Source organism: Myotis nattereri (assembly GCF_964212035.1).
Source record: "Myotis nattereri genome assembly, chromosome: 7".
Classification (NCBI taxonomy): domain Eukaryota; kingdom Metazoa; phylum Chordata; class Mammalia; order Chiroptera; family Vespertilionidae; genus Myotis; species Myotis nattereri.
In genome coordinates this window covers 36,867,550-36,887,929 of record NC_138082.1, presented here as the reverse complement: position 1 = coordinate 36,887,929, position 20,380 = coordinate 36,867,550, and the positions used below count along the sequence as shown (strand labels likewise).

The 20,380-nt window shown below is 49.8% G+C and overlaps 2 protein-coding genes across 3 annotated transcripts in view; one reads left to right on the top strand and one right to left on the bottom strand.

Moving 5' to 3' along the window:
• Window positions 1-1,703: 1,703 nt before the first annotated feature.
• On the top strand, window positions 1,704-12,958 carry DTYMK (deoxythymidylate kinase). Of its 2 annotated transcripts, XM_081095435.1 has the most exons (5): window positions 1,704-1,892; window positions 3,240-3,348; window positions 8,959-9,049; window positions 9,933-10,130; window positions 12,504-12,958. In XM_081095435.1, the coding sequence occupies exons 1-5, from the start codon at window positions 1,763-1,765 to the stop codon at window positions 12,612-12,614; spliced, it is 639 nt and encodes a 212-aa protein (XP_080951561.1). In that variant the 5' UTR covers window positions 1,704-1,762; the 3' UTR covers window positions 12,615-12,958. The 2 variants fall into 2 exon arrangements, 1 of the variants encoding a protein (XP_080951561.1); XR_013996218.1 differs by lacking the exons at window positions 9,933-10,130; window positions 12,504-12,958 and having other exon boundaries at window positions 3,240-3,443; window positions 8,959-8,996.
• Window positions 12,959-15,658: 2,700 nt separating this feature from the next.
• Window positions 15,659-20,380, bottom strand: part of ATG4B (autophagy related 4B cysteine peptidase) — a 28,462-nt gene continuing 23,740 nt past the window's right edge. The window contains exons 10-13 of the mRNA XM_081095434.1: window positions 20,188-20,333; window positions 19,697-19,753; window positions 18,738-18,831; window positions 15,659-17,195 (exon numbers count right to left, since the gene is read on the bottom strand). Coding sequence (XP_080951560.1) covers window positions 17,122-17,195; window positions 18,738-18,831; window positions 19,697-19,753; window positions 20,188-20,333 — 371 coding nt within the window. The 3' untranslated portion in view covers window positions 15,659-17,121. The remainder of the gene's footprint in view (window positions 17,196-18,737; window positions 18,832-19,696; window positions 19,754-20,187; window positions 20,334-20,380) is intronic.

The window sequence follows — 20,380 nt, the reverse complement described above, 5'->3', positions numbered from 1 at the left end:
ATCGATTGGTTGGCTCCTGCAGGACTGACCAGGGCCTGGGTGGGGGAGGAGCCTGTAATCAGGTACATGCCCTTGACCTTGACCCGGAATCTTATCTGGGACCCTTTGGTCCCCAGGCTGAGGCTCTATCCACTGAGCCAAACCTGCTAGGGCAGGAGATGGACATTTTAGAAGACATCAATGAGACAGCAGGATATTGCTTACCTAAGTAAGGCGGTATTAAGCAACAGTCATTCTGTCATGAGCTTTCATTGGGTCCTGCTACAGTAATAACCCCAAAGTCTCAGTGACTTGAGTTACCTCAGTTTTTCTTACTGGAGCTACCTATCAGCCGCAGTGGCTGTAGCTTGGCTGTGGCCATGTCTTATTCCAGGAATCAAAGTGAAAAAGCAGCCCTAGTTGCACGCAAGCTGCTCTCATCTGGGGGTCAAGAGGGGGATGGGTGAGCCAAACTGCTTTCAAAGCTTCTGCCTGTGCTGTCAGCTGTGATTACTTTACAGCAGTGTTTGGAAGTCACGTGGCCAAGCTCAACATCAAGGAAGGAAGCAAATAATTGGAAACAATATAATCTATCACCCTTCCAAAACTCACTGTAGGCATCTTGGGTAATATTATCATTGGGCTTCCGCAACCACCGAGAGAAGGGGGGAGGGGGAGAGGGAGGGAGAGGAAAGGTCGGAAATGGCCTCAAGGGCCTCAGCCCAGGCACTGCTCAACCCTAAGGGCCCTGACTCACCGACCTCTGGGACTACAGCTGCGAGGCGGGTGATTCCCAACAGCTCGCCAGAGAGCAGCCCGGAATTCCACATCTGCATTTCTGCTGCATCCACCTCCCCAAAACAGTGGCCTCCCAAGTTTGTACCAGTGCCTCTAAGGGCAACCTAAGCCAGCACGACACAGAAATTCTGGAAAACAGAAACTCCTGGCTTGCTCCGGTCTCAATGTCTGTGTTCCCACAACGTGATGGATTCGGGGACGGGCCTTCGGGGTGATAGGGTTTAGACAGGTCAGAGGGCGGACCCCTCATGTGGGGAAAGTGCGCGTGTGAGGAGAGGAAGGCGGCACCCCCAAGTGCGCAGTGTCACCTGGCAGATGCCGCCGCAGCGCCATGTCCCTGAGACAAGAGCAGCAAACATCACTGGACGCTCTCTAGATGCCGGGGCTGCTCTCAGACCAGACGTGTCGCCTCCCCACGACAGGGACCTCTCCTGGTCGGCGGCCACATGTCACAGACGAAACGACCGCCCTGCTCTCCTTTCTGCCTGTGGGTGTGCACACGCAGTCTTCGCAAATGGAAGCCTCGGAGCTTGGCAGGCCCCTGTTTACTAGGCTGTCGCGTGGGCCCTGTGCAAACAGCCCCTCCCCGCGCTGCTGGACACCGACGGGGCGAGCGTTACAATCTCCGGTCTGCTCGCGAGACCTGCCTGCGGGCCGTGCCGCCCTACCGCCGCACCTCGTCGCGGACGCGCCACTAGCCCTCCCGGGCTTGGGCCTCCAGCCTCCAGCCACGCGCCACAGCCAAGCTCCAGGCGCAACCGAGAACTAAGTCCCGCCCTCGGCTTCCGGCTTAGAAGGCGGGGACTCCTCCGGAAGAGGCGGTGCGAACAGCCGTTCTCGCGCCGCTCCCCTTGTCAGTTCTAGCCAATCCGACCAACGATAGAAAATAGCAGCCAATCCTAGCGCGCGCGGCTGACGTCAGCCAATGGAAGCTCCGGACGACGCGCGGCATTTTGGAGCCCTGGCGGGCGGCGACAACGTGGCGATGGCGGGCCGGCGCGGGGCGCTCATCGTGCTGGAAGGCGTGGACCGCGCCGGGAAGAGCACGCAGAGCCGCAAGCTGGTGGCCGCGCTCTGCGCCGCCGGCCATCCCGCCGAGCTGCTACGCTTCCCGGGTGGGTGGAGCCCTCGGGAGGGCCTGGCAGGCGGTGGGGAGCTGCGGGCGGGAGAGGTCGGGCGGCGGGAGCCCGGGGGCTGGAGCACCGCGAGGAGCAGGTGAACCCAGATCCGGGGACCGAATGTGCCCGCCGTGCTCGCCCCTCCCGGTTCTCCCCCCAATCTGCCGCGTTTGTGGTTGAGGGCGGGTTTGGTGTGGTCTCATCCGAAGGTGTCTGAGAATGAAGAAACCGAGCCTCATGCCGACCTTACCCTAATTGACCTGTGCAAAGATGGTTTACCTGGAGCTCCGTGGTTGCCGTCTGTGGCCATCATTGGCTTTCTCACTTGTTAGTCCTGTGGTCGCTTTGTCCTGTCCGTCGGTATTGGATGCATCCGTGCTTTTATTTTTGCAGTTATATTGATCTGTAATTGATGTACAGTAACGTGCATATGTGGGAAGTGTGCGACGAGCTTCGACATAATTATACACCCGTGAAACTCTTCACAATCAAGACTGTATCTGTCATCCCCCAAAGTTTGCTAGTGCTGTTTTGTTTTTGCTTGTTTTATTTTTTACTCTTGATAGTATTACAGATATCTTCCATTGCCGCCCCCCCCCCCCACCTCTCAGTCCCTCCCCCCTTCCTGGTGCTGTTTTGTAATCCATGTCTCAGATTTCTGTTTGTTTTTTAAAAATATACTATCATTATTATTATTATTTTAAACTTACCTTTATTGATTTCAGAGAAGAAGGGAGAGGGAAAGAGAAACATCAGTGATGAGAGAATCATTGATTGGCTGCTCCTGCAGGCCCCCTACTGGGGATTGAGCCGCAACCCAGGCCTGTGCCTTTGCCTGGAATCCACCAGGAAACCTTCAGTCCGCAGGCTGACGCGCTATCCACTGAGCAAACCAGCTAGGGCCAGGTTTCTGTTTTGTTTTTTGTTTTGCTGTTTGCCCTCTCAGGGGTTTTGTGGCATATTTTTTAATTTTTAAAGTAAAATATTGATCTTGAAAGTGCTTTTAAAAATATCAGTATTCAGATAACCAGGAGACAGCGTAACGCTTACAAAACAAGGAGAAGGAAATGGGGGAAATGCTATTTTGAATATTGTCCTAATCTTTAAGCCAGCCATTCTACACATGTTAGAAATACTTCCTTTGAGGTAACTGCTCCCCAGTGTGCCTGCATACTGCTGCATTTTCTCAGGGAAGCGCCTGTAGCTTCAGGGGAAGGTCTGAACCTGTGTAGTGATGTAGTAAAATAAAACTCAAACTTAGACTTGAGTCAGGACCAGAAGTTTAGTTCAAACTATTCTAATGTAGACGGAAAGCCTCATTTTTGTGTTTCTCTCTTTTTTTAGAAAGATCAACTGAAATTGGCAAACTTCTGAGTTCTTATTTGGAAAAGAAGAGTGAGGTGGAGGATCACTCAGTGCACCTTCTTTTCTCTGCAAACCGCTGGGAACAAGTGTAATACCATTGCCCTCCATCTCTCCCCCAATGCTTTTCTCCCTCTTGAGATTCAGGAGAGTGGATAGTGATGCCAGAGGCTGTGCCTTTACAAGGTTCTTTTATTCACCAGTCCTGTGACCAGATCTAATCGCTGTGTACTCCCAAAGAGCACTGATTAATGCTTTTTCTGCCTCCTGTCCACCACCTCTTTGTAATTAATTAATTTCCTTTAGGTAGCTTTAGGTTTACAGAAAGGGTTATCAGGAAGTACTAAATTGTCCCATACCCCTGTCCCTTCCTCCTGCTCCCCCAGTTTTCTTTCTTTTTTTAAATCTATTTTTATTGAGTTTTTACAGAGAGGAAGGAAGAGGAATAGAGAGTTAGAAACATCGATGAGAGAGAAACATCGATCAGCTGCCTCCTGCACATCTCCTACTGGGATGTGCCCAAAACCAAGGTACATGCCCTTGACCAGAATCGAATCTGGGACCCTTCAGTCCGCAGGCTGATGCTCTATCCACTGAGCCAAACTGGTTAGGGCCCCCCACAGTTTTCTTGATTATATATTTGTTTAACTGAAGTTCACAGTTTAGGTTGGTATCTCATCCTCTCTCCCAACCCTTTTTTGTTTTACATCTTAGTAGAGTCCTCTCAACATTTAACTGTTTACTGAGCGATATGGTGTGTGCTTTCAGAGGCTCTTGTTTCCATGTACACGTATATAGATAACACAGCATTGGAGTTGTTTCATTATAAATAAATGGGAACCTACCATACAAATAATTTTGCAGCTGCTTTCTAACTGCCTTACAGACCTTTGATATCTGAAGGAGGCCTCTCTTCTCACTCTTTCCTAGTGCTGTAGCCTGCTCTCCAGAAGGGCGTTCACAGTAGATGTTGATGGACATTCAGGGGTTTTGCATTGTCCCTCTTACAAGCAGGGACAATGCTCTACTCTCTGCTTAGCTTGCTGTCTTGCTTGGAAAGGCCTTCCCCACTGTAATACCACTCTAAGGACACCAAGACCATTTTTATAATCTCACATCTGCAATTTATGGATGTAATTGTTCTGATTTTGTTTTGTCTTTGTGGTTTGTAGAAAAGTAATGTAGGCCCAAATCAAAATGAGAAATAATGCTAACTATTTCCTAAATAGTGGTCTTGTCCCTGGTGTGGAAAAGACCTCCTGTCAGTTGTCCCTGTTCTGACACAACACATAGTCCCCTTTGCAGATCATTCCAGCCACTACTGTCAGATTAGTGTTCCTAAGACCTGAAAGTCCTTGGGTGATAGGTCAGGTGCTGAGTTCACAAGTGGTACCATTGTCCACCATCTCTGTGACCTTGGTGTCTTGCTCAGCCCTCAACCACAGCTTCATCATTGGCAAAACAGTGCCCCTTGTAGGTCTGGTGTGACAGTCACCTGAAGTCGGCCAGGCAGGGTGGGAGCAAGTGCTTGGTAAGCCTCGGCTGTTTTGATTTCTCCCTTGTACTTGAAGCACTTTGTGCGGAAACTGATTATTTCCTCCAGCCATTTAATCTTTCACCCTTGGTTTTGCTTCATCTGAACTGGGTTAATGGTGGTCCCTGAAAATACCTCAAACAATGGGGGTAACACCCTCCAGATCCCTCCCTATCTCCTTTTACCAAAACCTGCCTGCCCTCTATGGCCTTAAATATCTCCATGCAGGAACGTATCCCTAGAAATAAGTGATTTCTCTTACTTCCCATGGCAATTTGCTACTCTGCCTGTTTTTAAACTTATTATGAAATAATTTCAGTCAGCTGAAAAGGTTGTAAGACTAGAACCCAGAATTCCCATAAGCCTTTCACCAATCTTCACCTATGATTAACATTTGCCACATTATCATCTGCTCACTCTCTAAAAAGTTACAAACCATTTATAAAGTGCTGCATTTGTCTGATGCTTCCCCACAAGTAGACTTAGGTATGCAATTTTGGTTTTGGGTCCTCGGTGCATTGGGCAAGAGGGAGGTGAGGCATTTAGCCGTCATTTGCAGGTTCCCTGGGTCTCTGGAGGCTGCTGGCTAGGCCCTTCCGCTAAGTGACTGTCTTTCCTGTTGTAAATAGTCAGAAGGGAAGCCCGCCCGTGTGACTCAGCGGTTGAGCATCGATTCGGTTTGATTCTGGTCAGGGCACATGCTGGGGTTGCAAGCTTGATCCCCAGTAGAGGGTGTGCAAGAGGCAGCTGATCAATGATTCTTATCATTGATGTTTCTTTCTCCCTCCCTCTCTGAAATCAATACAAATGTTAAAAAATACTTAAAAGGGGAAATACTACAAAACTATATAAACATCCCCTTCCTTAGCAAACTGACCCTCTGCTGTAGCATTCATGAATAATTCTGCCTGAGGCAGTCATTGTGATTTCAAAGGGTGACTTTATAATTCCATTTTTTCTATTTTTGTTAGTTGGCATTCTATGTAAGGAAGGGCTTTCCTGCCTCCCCCGTCCATTCGTCATCAGTGTGGACTCAGATTCTTTAGTCAGTTGGTCACAAGCTACTCCTGTTTTTTGATGTTCAGGTTGTTCCAAATTTGGCTGGTGGGAGGCTTTTCAAGCTGGTCCATTGGTTGTGTTCCCAGGCCTTTTTTTTTTTTTCTTAAATATATTTTATTGATTTTTTTTAAAGAGAGAAAGGAAGAGGGAGAGTTAGAAACATCGATGAGAGAGAAACATCAATCAGCTGCCTCCTGCACACCCCCCCCATTGGGGATGTGCCCGCAACCAAGGTATATGCCCTTGACCAGAATCGAATACGGACCCTCCAGTCCGCAGGCTGACGCTCTATCCACTGAGCCAAACCAGTCAGGGTCCAGGCCTTGTTTTTAAGAGCTTGCTTTTTGGTATAACAAGATGTTTAGGCTTCTCATGTTTTCTGCTTCAGCCTGGGAACCAGCTGTTTTTCTCTTGTGGGGAATGGTGTTTAGAAACCAACATCTGGCCGAAACCGGTTTGGCTCAGTGGTTAGAGCATCGGCCTGCGGACTGAGAGGTCCCAGGTTCGATTCCGGTCAAGGGCATGTACCTGGGTTGTGGGCATATCCCCAGTAGGAGATGTGCAGGAGGCAGCTGATCGATGATTCTCTCTCATCGATGTTTCCAACTCTCTATCTCTCTCCCTTCCTCTCTGTAAAAAATCAATAAAATATATTTAAAAAAGAAAAAAAAGAAACCAACATCTGGGTGCTAGGTGTGGTCACTGCTAGTGGGGTGTCCCTTCTGGGGACAGACCTACACGTTTGTCTGCTCTGCCTCTGTATCTGTGTATCGACTTTCGTTTCCCTTACCCGTGGTTTCACTTTTCATGTTTCAGTTACCCACTGTCAACCAAGGTCTGAAAATATTAAATGGAAAATTCCAGAAATAAACAATTCAGAAATTTCAAATTGTGCACAATTCTGAGTCACAGGATGAAATCTTGAAATGTCCTCTGTCCCTCCCGGGATGTGACTCACCTCTTTTGTCCAGCATCTCCACACTGTAGATCAGCGGTTCTGAACCTGTGGGTCGCGATCCCTTTGGGGGTCAAACGACCCTTTCACAGGGGTCGCCTAAGACCATTGGAAAACACATATAATTACATAATGTTTTTGTGATTAATCACTATGCTCTAATTATGTTCAATTTGTAACAATGAAATTGGGGGTCACCACAACATGAGGAACTGTATTAAAGGGTCGCGGCATTAGGAAGGTTGAGAACCACTGCTGTCGATGCTACCTGTTCATTAGTCAACATCAGTTTGTGTTCAAGTCACTCTTATTTTACTTAATGATGGCCCCAAAGCTCAAAAGTAGTTACTCTGGGGAAAAAAAAGAGTAGTTATGCTGGCAATTTGCATATGCCAAAAGAAAAAGTAAGGGCTTCCTTTAAATGAAAGGTGAAAGTTTTTCACTCAAGGAAAGAAAAACATATGGTGAGGTATCACTACAGTAGGAACAAGTCTACTTATGAAATTGCCCAATTTATAAATTCAACTTTATATATATAAAATATATATATGTGTATATGAAAAAACAGAGTATATAGGGTTTGGTACTATCTGTGGCTTCAGGCATCCCCTGGGGGTCCTAGAATGTATCTCCTGCAGATACGGGAGATGACTACACATATCTACACTGAAACTCAGTTTATGCTGACACCTGTTGCAGTCCAGCATCACAGGCTCCCCCACAGTTTTCTTGTTTATCTTTGATTAACTTAAGTTCACAGTGAAACAAGTTCCCTATTGAACCACAGACATCACTGAGAGTGGTTCATTAGGGGACCTGCCCGCCTGCGGTCCACACCTCTGTAAGAGCCTGCGTAGTGGTCAAGGTGGTAGGCAGCTCTGTCCTTAGCACATGGGTACAGAGAGTGCTGTGTTCAAGTCTCTGGGGCAGGTTTTCCTGGGTGTTCATGTGGGATATGGTTATGTTCATTCAACTATACAATTTTAGGGTTTTTTTTCATCTTTGTTGATTTAATTTTCATTTTTTAATTCATAAAACATTATATGGTTCTAAAAGTTAAAACCATACAAAATATGTCACTGCCCTTCCCATTTCCCATCTGTCCAACACCTGTCCTCCGCTGTGGGGAATAGTGTCTCCTTAAGTATTTATTTATTTATAAAATGAGCAAATAGGTATGTGTCGCCCTGATAACCTTTTTTTGTGTGTGTGTGATATACCTTATTGAAAAGGAGGTCAGCCATGTACTTGTTTGTACTTTGCTTTATTAGTGACACATTAGGAGACTGGTTTATATCTCCTTATGGACGTCTTTCTCGTTTTTTTAAAAAAATATTTTTATTGATTTCAGAGAGGAAAGGAGAATGAGAGAAACATCAGTGATGAGAGAATCATTGATAGGCTGCCTCCTGCACGCCCCCTACTGGGGGATCAAGCCCGCAACCCAGAATGTGCCCTTGACCGGAATCAAACCTGGGACCCTTCAGTCCACAGGCTGACGCTCCATCCACTGAGCCAAACCGGTTAGGGCTTTCTCATTCTTTATACAGTTGCACCTTCTCAGTTGTGCATGTGACATACTTCCTGTTTGCAGGTTAGGTAGTTTTTTTAATGGCTTGGAATCACAAATGAAGCTGTGTTGAGAACTGCATCTCGCTGTTGCAAGTGTGATCTCCCATCCCTACTCTTCCGTGGGCTTCTCCAGGTCACAGGTGGCAAAAATCCTTTTGTTCCCCAAAGTGCAAGCGATGCTTCTTGCTGATGTCAGACCTTTGTCTTTGCACATCTTCCTAAGCTACTGTCACCTGTGAGAATGTTCTCAGCATCATCTTCTGGCCGAGTGCACTGCTCCACTCTCTTGCCCACAGGCTTCCCTGCCATCTTTGTCAGTGATGTCTGTGGTTCCTTAGGGGACTTGTGTTTCACATTGGGCTTTGCTGGGAGTGCCTGTGTGGCATCTTCTAGGAGGAGATCCAGAGCTTTTTTTTTTTTTTTTTTTTTTTAATCTTTCAATAAGAATAAGGTTACAAGTCACTGGCCCGTAATCCGTCAGGTTACTGAATTACTGAATTGTCATCAGGATGATTGTAACATGACGGTTCTGGGGATGTGGAGTTGGGTCCATGGCTCAGAAGCATTTTCTGTTTTTTTAGGCCATTGATTAAGGAAAGGTTGAGCCAGGGCATCACCCTCATCGTGGACAGATATGCGTTTTCTGGTGTTGCCTTTACCAATGCCAAGGAGGTGAGTGCTGCCCAGCCCGGTGGGATGCCGCTAGTGTGACTGTCTAGAGCAGGGCCATGACATCACACAGCAAGTTGTGTGGTCCTTATGTCCATCCGCTGGAATCTGGTCTTATCTAAGGGAAAGGCAAACACTGGTGTAGATGCAGCTTGTTTTCACATCACACATTTCCAGAGGTGGTCTGTCAGCAGGGTTTTCCATCCCAGCCTTGTGTCCAGACCAGATGGTGAGAGCAGCTGGTGCTTTGTTTATATTTTCCTGACTTCCTGTTCCAGGTAGAATGGCAGTGACTGTACTGCCCCTTATTTCTGCTTTTTATTTAGAAAGTTTCAAATATGTACCAGCAGAGAAAATGATAAATCACCCAGTGCTGTGACCACCAGACACATCATTTGCTTCATAAATGTTTCAGTATGCATCCCCCAAATACCTTTTTTAAAAAATCTTCACCAGAGGATATTTTATTGATTTTTAGAGAAAGAGGGAGAGGGGAGAGAAAGAGAAATATTGATGTGAGAGTAGAACATTGATTGGCTGCCTCCTAGACACCCCCTGACTGGTATTGAGCCAACAACCTAGGCATGTGCCCTGACTGGGAATTGAACCAGCAATATTTCTGTGCAAGGGACCACGCCCAACCAAGTGGGCCACACTGGCCAGAGCTCTATCCACTTTTGAATGTGCTCACAAAATTAAACCAGAAGGAGGTGCCATGGGAAATAGTAAAACATTCACGATCTAAAAAATCAAGTCACTACTGGGATCCTCACTTCTTGCCGTCTCAAGAAATGGTAGCTCATTTCCCATCCTTTTTTATGGATTTTAAAACAACACATTAGACCCCATTCAGCTTTTTTCTCTGATCATCCGTTTCTTTGCGCAGAACTTCTCTTTGCATTGGTGCAAGCAGCCAGACGTGGGCCTTCCCAAACCAGACCTGGTCGTATTTCTTCAGCTGAGGTTGGCAGAGGTTGTGGAGCGGGGCGGGTTCGGCCAAGAACGCTATGAGGATGGGGCCTTCCAGGAGCGGGTACTGCAATGCTACTACCAGCTCATGGAGGACAGGACCGTAAACTGGAAGGTGAGTCACCCTAGTGCCAGAGCTGCACCCAGGAGCGTGGGCACCCTCAGGGTCCCGGTGCCAGCTTCTCAAAGTGTGGAAATTGGGTGTCTTGTAGGTGGGTTGGAGGACAGTTTGACAGGCACTAGCCCCACAGCAGCAATCCTCCCTGGTGGGTCCTTTCCAGAGCTGACTGCTCAGCAGGTTCCTGTCCTCTGCTGAGCATTAGCCATGTGACCTTGTCATCCAGAACATAAAATCCCTGAGTTACTCCTCACATCACCTGCCATGCTTATTGGAAGAATAATACTTTATCTTGCAGTCTGTGCTTAGGTCCTTGCATCAGAAGTCTGAACTTGTCCATTTTGGGGGCCAGCCCTCAGTCCACCCCCTTTCAGCTGCTAGGTCAGAGACTGCTCCCTTACGCCCCTTGTCCTGCACAGTGCCAGCTCCTGGGTGTTCCTGCACCACTTGTGGGGGGCATGCCTGTCTCCTTACTAGCTCCTGGGCAGGAGATGGTTCCTGACTCTGCTGGCCTGGCCTGGGGTGCTTGAGCCCCAACACCACCCCCATGGCCCACTCAGCCATCTCCCTGTGCTGGGGCTCTCCTTCATCTTTGCGCCCATCATCCAGTGCCCTGGCCTCAGTCCCAGGCATCAGCCTTACTCCTCCCTCCCTCAGATGAGCTACTGTTCCTGCCAGCAGTGCCAAAGCAGATCCCACCACTGCCTTCTCTCGGGCACATCTGAGTGCCTGGGCTCTAGGGGTCAGGCGGTGCTGCAGGTGCCACCCCAGGCTCAAGAGAGCCACTTTTATCCTCTGTTGACCAGGTCCACTGCCGGTCACACGCTGCATCCATGTGACTCTGAAAGGTTAAGCTGTTGACCCTGTCATCTGGCGTGTGCTTCCCCACCTCCGTCCTAGGAGCTGAGCCTGCTGCTGGGGTGGGCTCGTTTCTCTTCTCTTTCATGTGTGCTCAGGTCAGTGCGGAGCCGCATGGCCTGTCTAGGTTGACCACGAGTCCTTCCTCCCTATGAGGGAGTAGCAACATAGAGCCTCACATGGCTTTCACATGTACTGGTGGAATATCTCACACTGAACCCTGGAGTCAGTTCCACATGATTTAAATGATTCACGTAACACATTTCAACATCTGCAAGGATCAAGCCAAGAATGTAGAGTGCTAGGAATATGAATCAGAAAACTTTATTTCCTACTGGCCCACACTGGTGCTCATCTCTCCTTCCACGTTTCCAATCATGTTTTGTTTCCCTCAGCCTGAAGAACTGCCTTTTCTTGTAGGGCAGGTCTCCTAGCATAGAATTCTCAGCTTTTGTTTATCTGAAAGTTTTTTGTCTTTTTTTTAGCATTCTTTTTCAAAGTTTTTAAGCAATAAGATACTTCCAGAAAAGTTGCAAGTATAGTACAAAAACTTCCCGAGGACCATTTGAAAATTAATTGGTGGCTAACGCCCCTCACACCATCCAGTGTTGCTGTCCGGGAAGGTCTGTGTAAGAGCTGTGCTGCTGGAGCAGTGGCTGGTGAGGTGACCTTCGGGGTGTACTTGTGTGGGGTCTCAGGAGTCATTCTCATTTCTGCCTAGTCGGACCTCATTATTGCATTTTTCTGAGTTCGTCTACACCCCCCAGGAGCTTTTCCAGAATTGGCTGTTCTTGGCCTAGACCAGTGATGGTGAACCTTTTGAGCTCGGCGTGTCAGCATTTTGAAAAACCCTAACTTAACTCTGGTGCCGTATCACATATAGAATTTTTTTGATATTTGCAACCATAGTAAAACAAAGACTTATATTTTTGATATTTATTTTATATATTTAAATGCCATTTAACAAAAAAAAAATCAACAAAAAAAAATGAGTTCGCCATCACTGGCCTAGATCGATGGTAGGAGAAGGACTTGAATCCCCCGTCTCTCACATCCTGGTGGAGATGTTTTCTCGTGGGCTGGCTCCCTTGGTACCAGAGGTCCTCATGCTTTCCATGAGAACACAGCATTTAATGAGTGAATTTTGTGGCAGAGGATGTGTGGGAATATAGCCTAGCACAGGCATTGCCCTCTCTCTGCCTCCTCAGCCAGACCTGAGGAGAGCTGATGTGTGGTTACCTGGGGGAGTCACGGGGAGGAGGAAGACGATCAGGAGGATGGGGTGTTTATTCTGCTTCTGGGATGCAGCAGGTATGTGGGTTAGCTTCTCCCCAAGGATACAAGCAAAGCCCTCCCGGCCCAGCTGGGGCTGAGGGTCAGAAATGTGTGAAGGACTCCAAGGGGCCTGTACTGTGCCCTTCCCAGACCCAGCCCTGTCTGAAATCCACATGTTCACCGACAAAGGTGAAGAGCATTAACCATCCTTTTTCTCCTGACATCCCATGGGAATAGGTGGTTGATGCTTCCAAAAGCATTGAAGATGTCCACAAGGAGATCCGCACGCTCTCTGAGGATATCATCCAGGCCGCAGCGCAGAGGCCGCTGGGGAAGCTGTGGACATAAATGTGGAGGGACTGTCCCCTTCCCTGGGTCCTGCAAGGCCGGAGCCTTATGAAAGGTTTGATGTGCAGTGTTCACATTGCACAACATGGGGGCTGTGCACAAGTCAACAACAAGCAGAGCTACGATGAGCCTCTCGAGAGGCCTGGGCACAGGGACTTCGTGGTATGTCACTCAGCCTTCCTCTGCCCTCTTTCACCCTGAGGATGTTGATAAATCATTGCGCCTTTTATTGAAACTTAATGATAACCATATCCAAGCAGGTTCAAGATAATTGATGTGGCAATCAGTTTAAAATCTGAATTTCTTACAGGCATGAATAAAAGTTACTTTGAAAGTACGTTGTCGAAAGCCTCCTCTCCTTTGAGTCCTTCTGGGTGGGAGGGCCCTACGCTGGCCCAGTAGGGCTTCTCTGGACCATCCCCATTGGACTGGCCTCACTGGGTCTGGCTGGCTCTGTTTTGAGGTATGATGTCCCATTTCATCTAAACATAGTTAGTACCTTTTTAAAAAAAAATCTATTTTTATTGATTCAGAGAAGGGAGAGGGAATCATTGACTGGCTGCCTCCTACATGCCCCCTACTGGGGATTGGACCTACAACTGGGCATGTGCCCTTGACTGGACTCAAACCCAAGACCTTTCAGTCCATAGGCCTATTCTCTATCCACTGAGCAAAACCAGCTAGGGCCAGCTGGTACCTTTTTCTTTCTGCTGTGGTCCTAAATGCCAGGAATATGATTTCATTCCGTTCTGTCTTGAACTGCTCTAACGTATACAGCATGGTCTGGTAGATGTGCTGATGCCCAAAGGTGACCTGCTCCCGTCAGCAGGGCTACAGTGAGCAACTCGAACCCCATGTGAGCAGATACCAGAACCACACCCCCAGGACCGAGTGTGCAGACACCAGCCATCCTCATCTGTCGTGCCTTGTGTCCTCAAGGTGATATGGAGGGGCCAGGCAGCCTGGTTACATCCTGCCCCCATCCACGTGGGCATGAAGGGCAGCCTTATCTGTGGAACCCAGATAAGCGTGGACCCTGCCTAGTCCACCCTTCCTAGGAGAATCCACTAGGTGCTGCACAGGGATCCCCTCTGTTCAGACAGTACTGTGGGGCTCAGTGCCCTTCTGAAGCCAGGACACTGGATTCTAGGCAGAAAAAAAAAGATGTGGTATTTGCTTAACCCCCGAGTTGTAAGTGGTCAACTGACAGTTCAGACCAGACTGAGGTAGAACCTACATTTGGCTGGGAGGTCCTGCACAGCAGTGGCAGCCAGACCCAAGCTACCCAGACTGCCTGGCCCTCTGTCCTGGTCTCTCCATATCACCTTGAGGACACAAGGCATGACAGATGAGGACGGCTGGTGTTGGCACACTCGATCCTGGGGGCGTGGTTCTTGTATCTACTCATGGGGTTCGAGTTGCTCACTGTAGCCCTGCTGATGGGAAGTCATCCGTGGGCGTCAGCACATCCACCAGACCACACTATACACCTGTGAGGTCAGAATTCCAGGAGTCACACAGAGTCAATTGTTTTCATTAAGACAGTCCCTGGGTCCCCTATTGGGACACGCCTATCACTCACCTGCCTGGTTGACTTCTTACATAACCAGGTCCCATCTAGAATGAAAAGGAAACTGGGTTGATTTCTTGAGATCTGAATCAGTAGCTCCCCTGCCTTTGTGGACACATCAGGATCAGGCTGGCACTCACGGAAAGGTTGTGGCTGTCAGGGAGGGTTGGTGTTGGCAGTGGGCATGGGTGAGATGACCAGAGGGAGGTGGGTGGGTCCAGGCTGTGCCCTAAGCACCCAGCACAGGCTGGGATGAGGGCTGAGTGTGGACCCCTCAGCTGAAGCTGGGAAGGGCTGGAAACTGGACTAGGAACTTTCTCTGCCAAGGGTCAGGATGTTGGGATGAGGTGGAGGTTTCAGTAGAGACCATCCTCTCGGAGCTGTGGGGTCAGAGATGAGCAGGCTCAGAGGCCGGAGCTGAACAGAGGCCCACAGGTGGTAGGCAGTGGAGCTGGGCAAAGGTAGAAATAGGCTGACTTCCAAATCAACAAGGCCACTTAAACTTTCTTCAATAAATACAGCACTCGTCAAACAGCCTGGCCAGAGTTGTGGCAGCAGGTCTAGCTGAGGGGCTGTTTGCCTCCCAGCACCCTAAAGCCTTTGAGGCACTGACAGAAAAAAGGCCTCCAAAGACACCTGCATTCTCAACCCTACAACCTGTGAGGAGCACCTCTGTCTCAAGGTCCCTAAAGGCAGAGGGACCTTGAAACAGGGCCATCCTAGACTGTCCAGGAAGAGCCTCCAACAGAGAGAAGCAGGAGAAGCCGAGCCAGAGGGAGGGTGCAAAGGCATCTTCACTGAGGGTGGAGGGCAGCTTCCAGAAGGTGGACAAGGCGAGGAAACGTCCCAGGTGCCACAGGAGGAGCGTGCCCTGCTGACATCTTGTTTGACCACTGCCCTCAGGACCTAAATGTCTGTTGTTTGAAGCCACTGGGCAAGATCTGTTAGAGCAGATGCTAACAGAGGCCATGACTCGGGTTCCTGGGCCACCTCACCTGGGGACCAGCACAATGTTTCCTGCTTTCTTTTCTGGCATTGGTCCCCTTGCACCTAAACAGAGGATGGGTGGCAGGAAGCAGGGAGCCAAGTAGGCTAGCCACCCCCTGCATTGTCCGGCTAGGACATCTCGGGCACAGTGAAGGAACTGGCTGAGGCACCAGCAACTGCCTTTGGCCAGTAGTCTCGGCTCACCAGAGGGACAACGAACTAGGCTAACCACTCCTGCTGAAGAATGGGTTATTGTGTGTTTTCCTAAACCAAGTTTCCTCGTCCTCTTTGCTTTAGGACCACAGGAAGCATGTTGCAGCTAGCAGAGCCTTGTCAGGTGAGGTCCGTCTGCCTAGTATGGGGGAGATGAGCTTGCCATGAGTCCACAAATCTTCACTGAGATCCATGGACATGAGCTTAGAAAATGTTCATTCTTGTTCCATCACTACAACTCTAACGAGGAAAGGTCAAGACAGAGACAATAGACTTTGTTTTCTACTGAAACTGTTATTTGCGATGAAGAACTGCAAACTACTAAGAATGGACAACACTCTCTTCAGTAATCCTTTCAAATCACTAAGACAAAGCTCCCCTTTGGCCAGGCTGTCACCCACTTCCACCGTCTGCACCACACGGGGGCTGCAGTAAGACTCCCTGGCCCAGCAGGCAGGGTGGCACATTTCCAAGATGCAGCAGAAGGAATGGAGACCGCCCAGCCTTCCTCCTTCCCTGGAGGAGGGAGAGATAAGAGCAAATTAACTTATGTTGGCGACACTCAGGGGCTGGGTGCTCTCTGCCATCAGGTGGGCCCCCGCCCGTGGTCCCAACTGCAGATGCCGAGGGAGGAGGGGCTCTGCAAGGAAGACCCCCGGGAAGAAGGCGCCACCTCCCTGAGCTCCCCAGGTGCCTGTTCGAAGGTCTCACGGAGGCTACTCTTCAGGACTCGAAGCCTGCATGGAAGCCATGCTCTCTGGGCCCAACCAGGGTTCAGGGATGCAGGTGCTGTCAGTCAGTGCTGAGAAGGACCTGGAAATGTCTCCAAGTGACGTGATGAGCGATGGGGTGCCTATCTTGCACCATGAGCAGGGTTTCACCCTTTGGCCCCAAACCATCTGAAGCTTCGGTACCAAGAGGGCAGTTTTGTGGTGCCCTTAGCCTCTGCCTGCCAGGCTTGCCGTGCTCCCATGTCCCGCATGGGCCCAAGGATCACAGACCAAGGCAGCTCCCCACTCACCCACCACCCACGGCCCACCCAGGGAAAGCCAGTGCAACAAGTAAGCAGCAGCACGTGGGCGTCTCAAAATGCTGGAACCAAAAGGTGAGGAAAGTGAGTCCACTTGGGCTCTGCTTGTAGCTCTTTCCTGGCAAGTCACACGCATGGTGGTCTCTGGTTTGCACCATGCCCCACCTCTCTGCTATTTCTCTCTCCAAAGCCAAGAGATGCCAGGTGGTCACTCCTTCCTGTCTCCCACTAGGCAGCCTGGTAGAGCCATGGGAGGGCTGCAGGTGGAGGGCTTGCTGGCTTAGTCCCAGGGTCACTTCTCATTTGGTCTCCAGTCTTCTTGGACTCAGAACAGGCCCAACAGAAATGCATATCTGTGTCGAGTAACTTCAAACAGGACTTTAATTCCAAAGAAAACCTAGAACTGAGAGCCTGAAGGAAGCAGGACGAAGGTGACGTGAACATTCAAGCCCCGCCGCTGCTCTGCTCCCTGCGATTCCTGGTTCTCTCCAGCAGCCCGAAGTGTCTGGGCCGAGCAGTCCCATTCCTGCAGTGAGGCCTTGAGCATAATGCAGTCCCCTGTCGAGGGCAGAGGCGGCCAGGACATGGGTGGTGGGCAGGTGGGCAGGATGGATGGATGCGGTGGCACCAAGCGCCCTGAGGCCAAGCTGGGCTCTCAAAGGCACCCCAGCAAGGGCCAGTCGAGATATTCCCCGACTTTAGGATTTTCAAAGGGACAAGATTTCGAAGTCCTCATCTTCTGAGTCAAAGAATCTTTCCAGTCGCTCTACATCAGAAGAATCTAGAAGAAATAAGACAAAACCCCATCAGACACCTGCATGGGTTACTCTGAATGTGGGGATGAGACAAGTAGCTAGGTGTGCATCAACCACACCTGCTGGCTTGCTTGTGCTGGAGCTAGCCCTGGCCCTGTGGCCAACAGGCAAGGGTGCTTGCTCAGGGTGGTAGGCGGCAAGAGGACATCAGGACTCTTGCCAGCAGAGGTGCAGCCTTCAGGTCTGAGTTGGCCAGGGGCCTCACTGGCAGGGATGGAAGCAGGAAAGAGATGCCAGAAACTTACCAAAAGGAGGAGCAGACACCGCTCACCAGAGCCTAGGGGCACATGACGGGGCTGAGGGCAAGGGCCACCAGTCCCAAGAGGAGTGCAACCCTATACCATCTGGGACAGACGGGGCACCTGTCCTGAGTCTCAATGCCAGCACCCTGACCCCACTGTGGTTTCTGTCAGGCAGCAGGTTCCATCCTCCTCCTCAGTGATCTTCACAGAGACGGGGGGCAGCTGGCTCCATCCTCCTCCTCCTCCTCAATGATCTTCATGGAAATGGGACAGCTGGCTCCATCATCATCCTCAATGATCTTCACAGAAATGGGACAGTGGGCTCCATCATCTTTGTCCTCAGTGACTTTCAATACACAGTTCCACAGGCTCATCATGGTCCTCACATTGGTCCTCCCGGGTACAGATGGAGGTGTGAACTGGATGTGCTCACAGCCTCAATGCCAGGTCTCCGTTTTCTGTGTGCCATATGCTCAGTACACTTGGAGGGAGCTGAGGGTCTGTTCGAGGGAGAAGGCCCCTGGGCACAGAATTATGGAGTAGTGGGATGCAAAGCCTGCCAGAGCAGGACTGACTCACACAGTGGATTGCATGGAGAGCTCATGACATTACAAAAAGTCCAGCATATTTTGGATAGTACAGAACCCAGAACCTGTGAGGAACACTCCCAGATCCATGTGCACAGGGCTATATGACTGCACGTGGGATGAAGATGAGAGTCAGACTGCTGCTGCTACACTCAGGGCGAGAGGAGGGGGATACTCAGCAGTGTCCCTGATCCCTTGTTGCACATATAAATCACCAACTGACTGCATCTGGGGTTCATACAAATCTTTTTTTAATTAAACCTTTATTGTTCAAATTATTACAGTTGTTCCTCTTTTTTCCCCCCCATAGCTCCCCTCCACCCGGTTCCCACCCCACCCTCTGCCCTTACCCACCCCCTCTACTGTTCATACAAATCTTTTTATTGATTTTTTTAAAAGATAGATTGATTGATTTGTTGTTCCACTTATTTATGCATTCATTGGTTGATTCTTATATGTGCCCTGACTGGGGAGGATCAAACTCACAACCATGAACAACGATGCTCTAACCAACTGAACTGCCTGGCCAGGCCCCACACAAATCTTGAAGGTCAAAAGTAATGGGATCTGGGGAAAAGCTAGGAGGGGAAGACAGAAGCATCACACAGAACACACCTGAGCAACAAAATAGGCAGCACCCACTTCCACCTGAGATGTGGCCCTGCGGTCTCGGACTCACCTAAGGACAGGTTCAGGACATCAGGGCAGGCCAGGTGGGAAGGCTGCTGCTCCACCAGCTCAAACATGGGCAGGGCACCTCCAAGCAGTGACAGCTGTTAGCAAGACACAGCCATTAGAGGCAGCCTACAGGGGCACAGTATCTCCCCCCAGCTCCCCAATCACTACTGTGATCAGGGAAACACTGACAAGAGCAGACTGAGGCTCTTAACCCTGGGTTGAGATGGGAATCCAACAAGGTGCTTGCCTACCCATCCTATGGAAACAGCCCTGGAGACAAAAACCATATCTCCCACCACCCTGTCAGCACGAGGCTGAGAACTAGAAACTCCATTCTAAAGTTCCTGAACAATGTTAAGTCCCCACATCCTCTAATCACAATGAGACGATGCCAGAAGCAGCAACCATACAAGGGCCACAGGACGTTTCACAGTGGTGCCCATATGGAGGAACGAGTGGGGAAGCAGGTGCCAAGCCAGAGACCCATCCACTCAGATAGCAGAGTTGCTACCAATCCCCTTTAAAAATGTATGCCCTGCCAAAACCGGTTTGGCTCGGCGGATAGAGCGTCGGCCTGCGGAATGAAGGGTCCCAGGTTCGATTCCGGTCAAGGGCATGTACCTGGGTTGCGGGCACATCCCCGGTGGGAGATGTGCAGGAGGCAGCTGATCGATGTTTCTAACTCTCTATCCCTCTCTCTTCCTCTCTGTAAAAAATCAATAAAATATGTTTTAAAAAAAATAAAAATGTACACACACACACGTTTATTTCAGAGAGGAAGGGAGAGGGAGAGAAATATCAATGATGAGAGAAAATCATTGATCAGCTGCCTCCTGCACGCCCCCACTGGGGACTGAGTCCGAAACCCAGGCATGTATCCTGACCAGGAATTAAACTGTGACCTCCTAGTTCACAGGATGACGCTTAACCACTGAGCCACACCCGCCATGCGCTACCAACCTTTTTTACTTGCTGGCACCAGTCATTAAAGTCATCCTCAGTCTTACAGAAAAAACCCTGAAAGGAAAAACAGTGGTAAGCAGAAAGCAGCACAAGTGGGCACCATGTTGAACTTGGCCACAGTGACCTAAGAGGCCAGATTTCCATTCCCAGTGCCACTGCAGGGACCTTGGGGCACCTCCCACCATCCTCATTTCTCCAGCCTCTGCCCCTCTCCATAGTCTCCGTCCTCGGCTCGACCCTTTGCCCTCTGCCCTGACTGTCCCAGGTCATGGTGTTTTTTAAGGCCTTAGAATGAAGCAGGTATAATTACATGGCAGAGCACACAGGTCTCTTCCCCTGTGCCCCTGAACAGGGGCTAGGTTGGTGGGTTTGAGACTTGGCCTCAACCTGCATCTCCTAAGTAGCTCAGCAGCAAAGGCCATGCAGGACCCAAGTGCCCATAAGCTCCCACATTCACAGGGGACAATGGGATAGAGTGGGGAACATACCACAGCAATGGATGGGTCTAGCTCCCCGATGCTCATCCTGCTCGGGGGGTGCTGGCAGTGGAAACTTTCATCTGGGATCAAGAAGCTGTCAGTAAACTCCACAGCTGGCTGTGTCGTGTGGGGGTCCAAGTAGATGAGCTCCTCACCTGGGGAAGACGACATGAAAGTCAGCAGAGGGGGTATCAACGGGGGT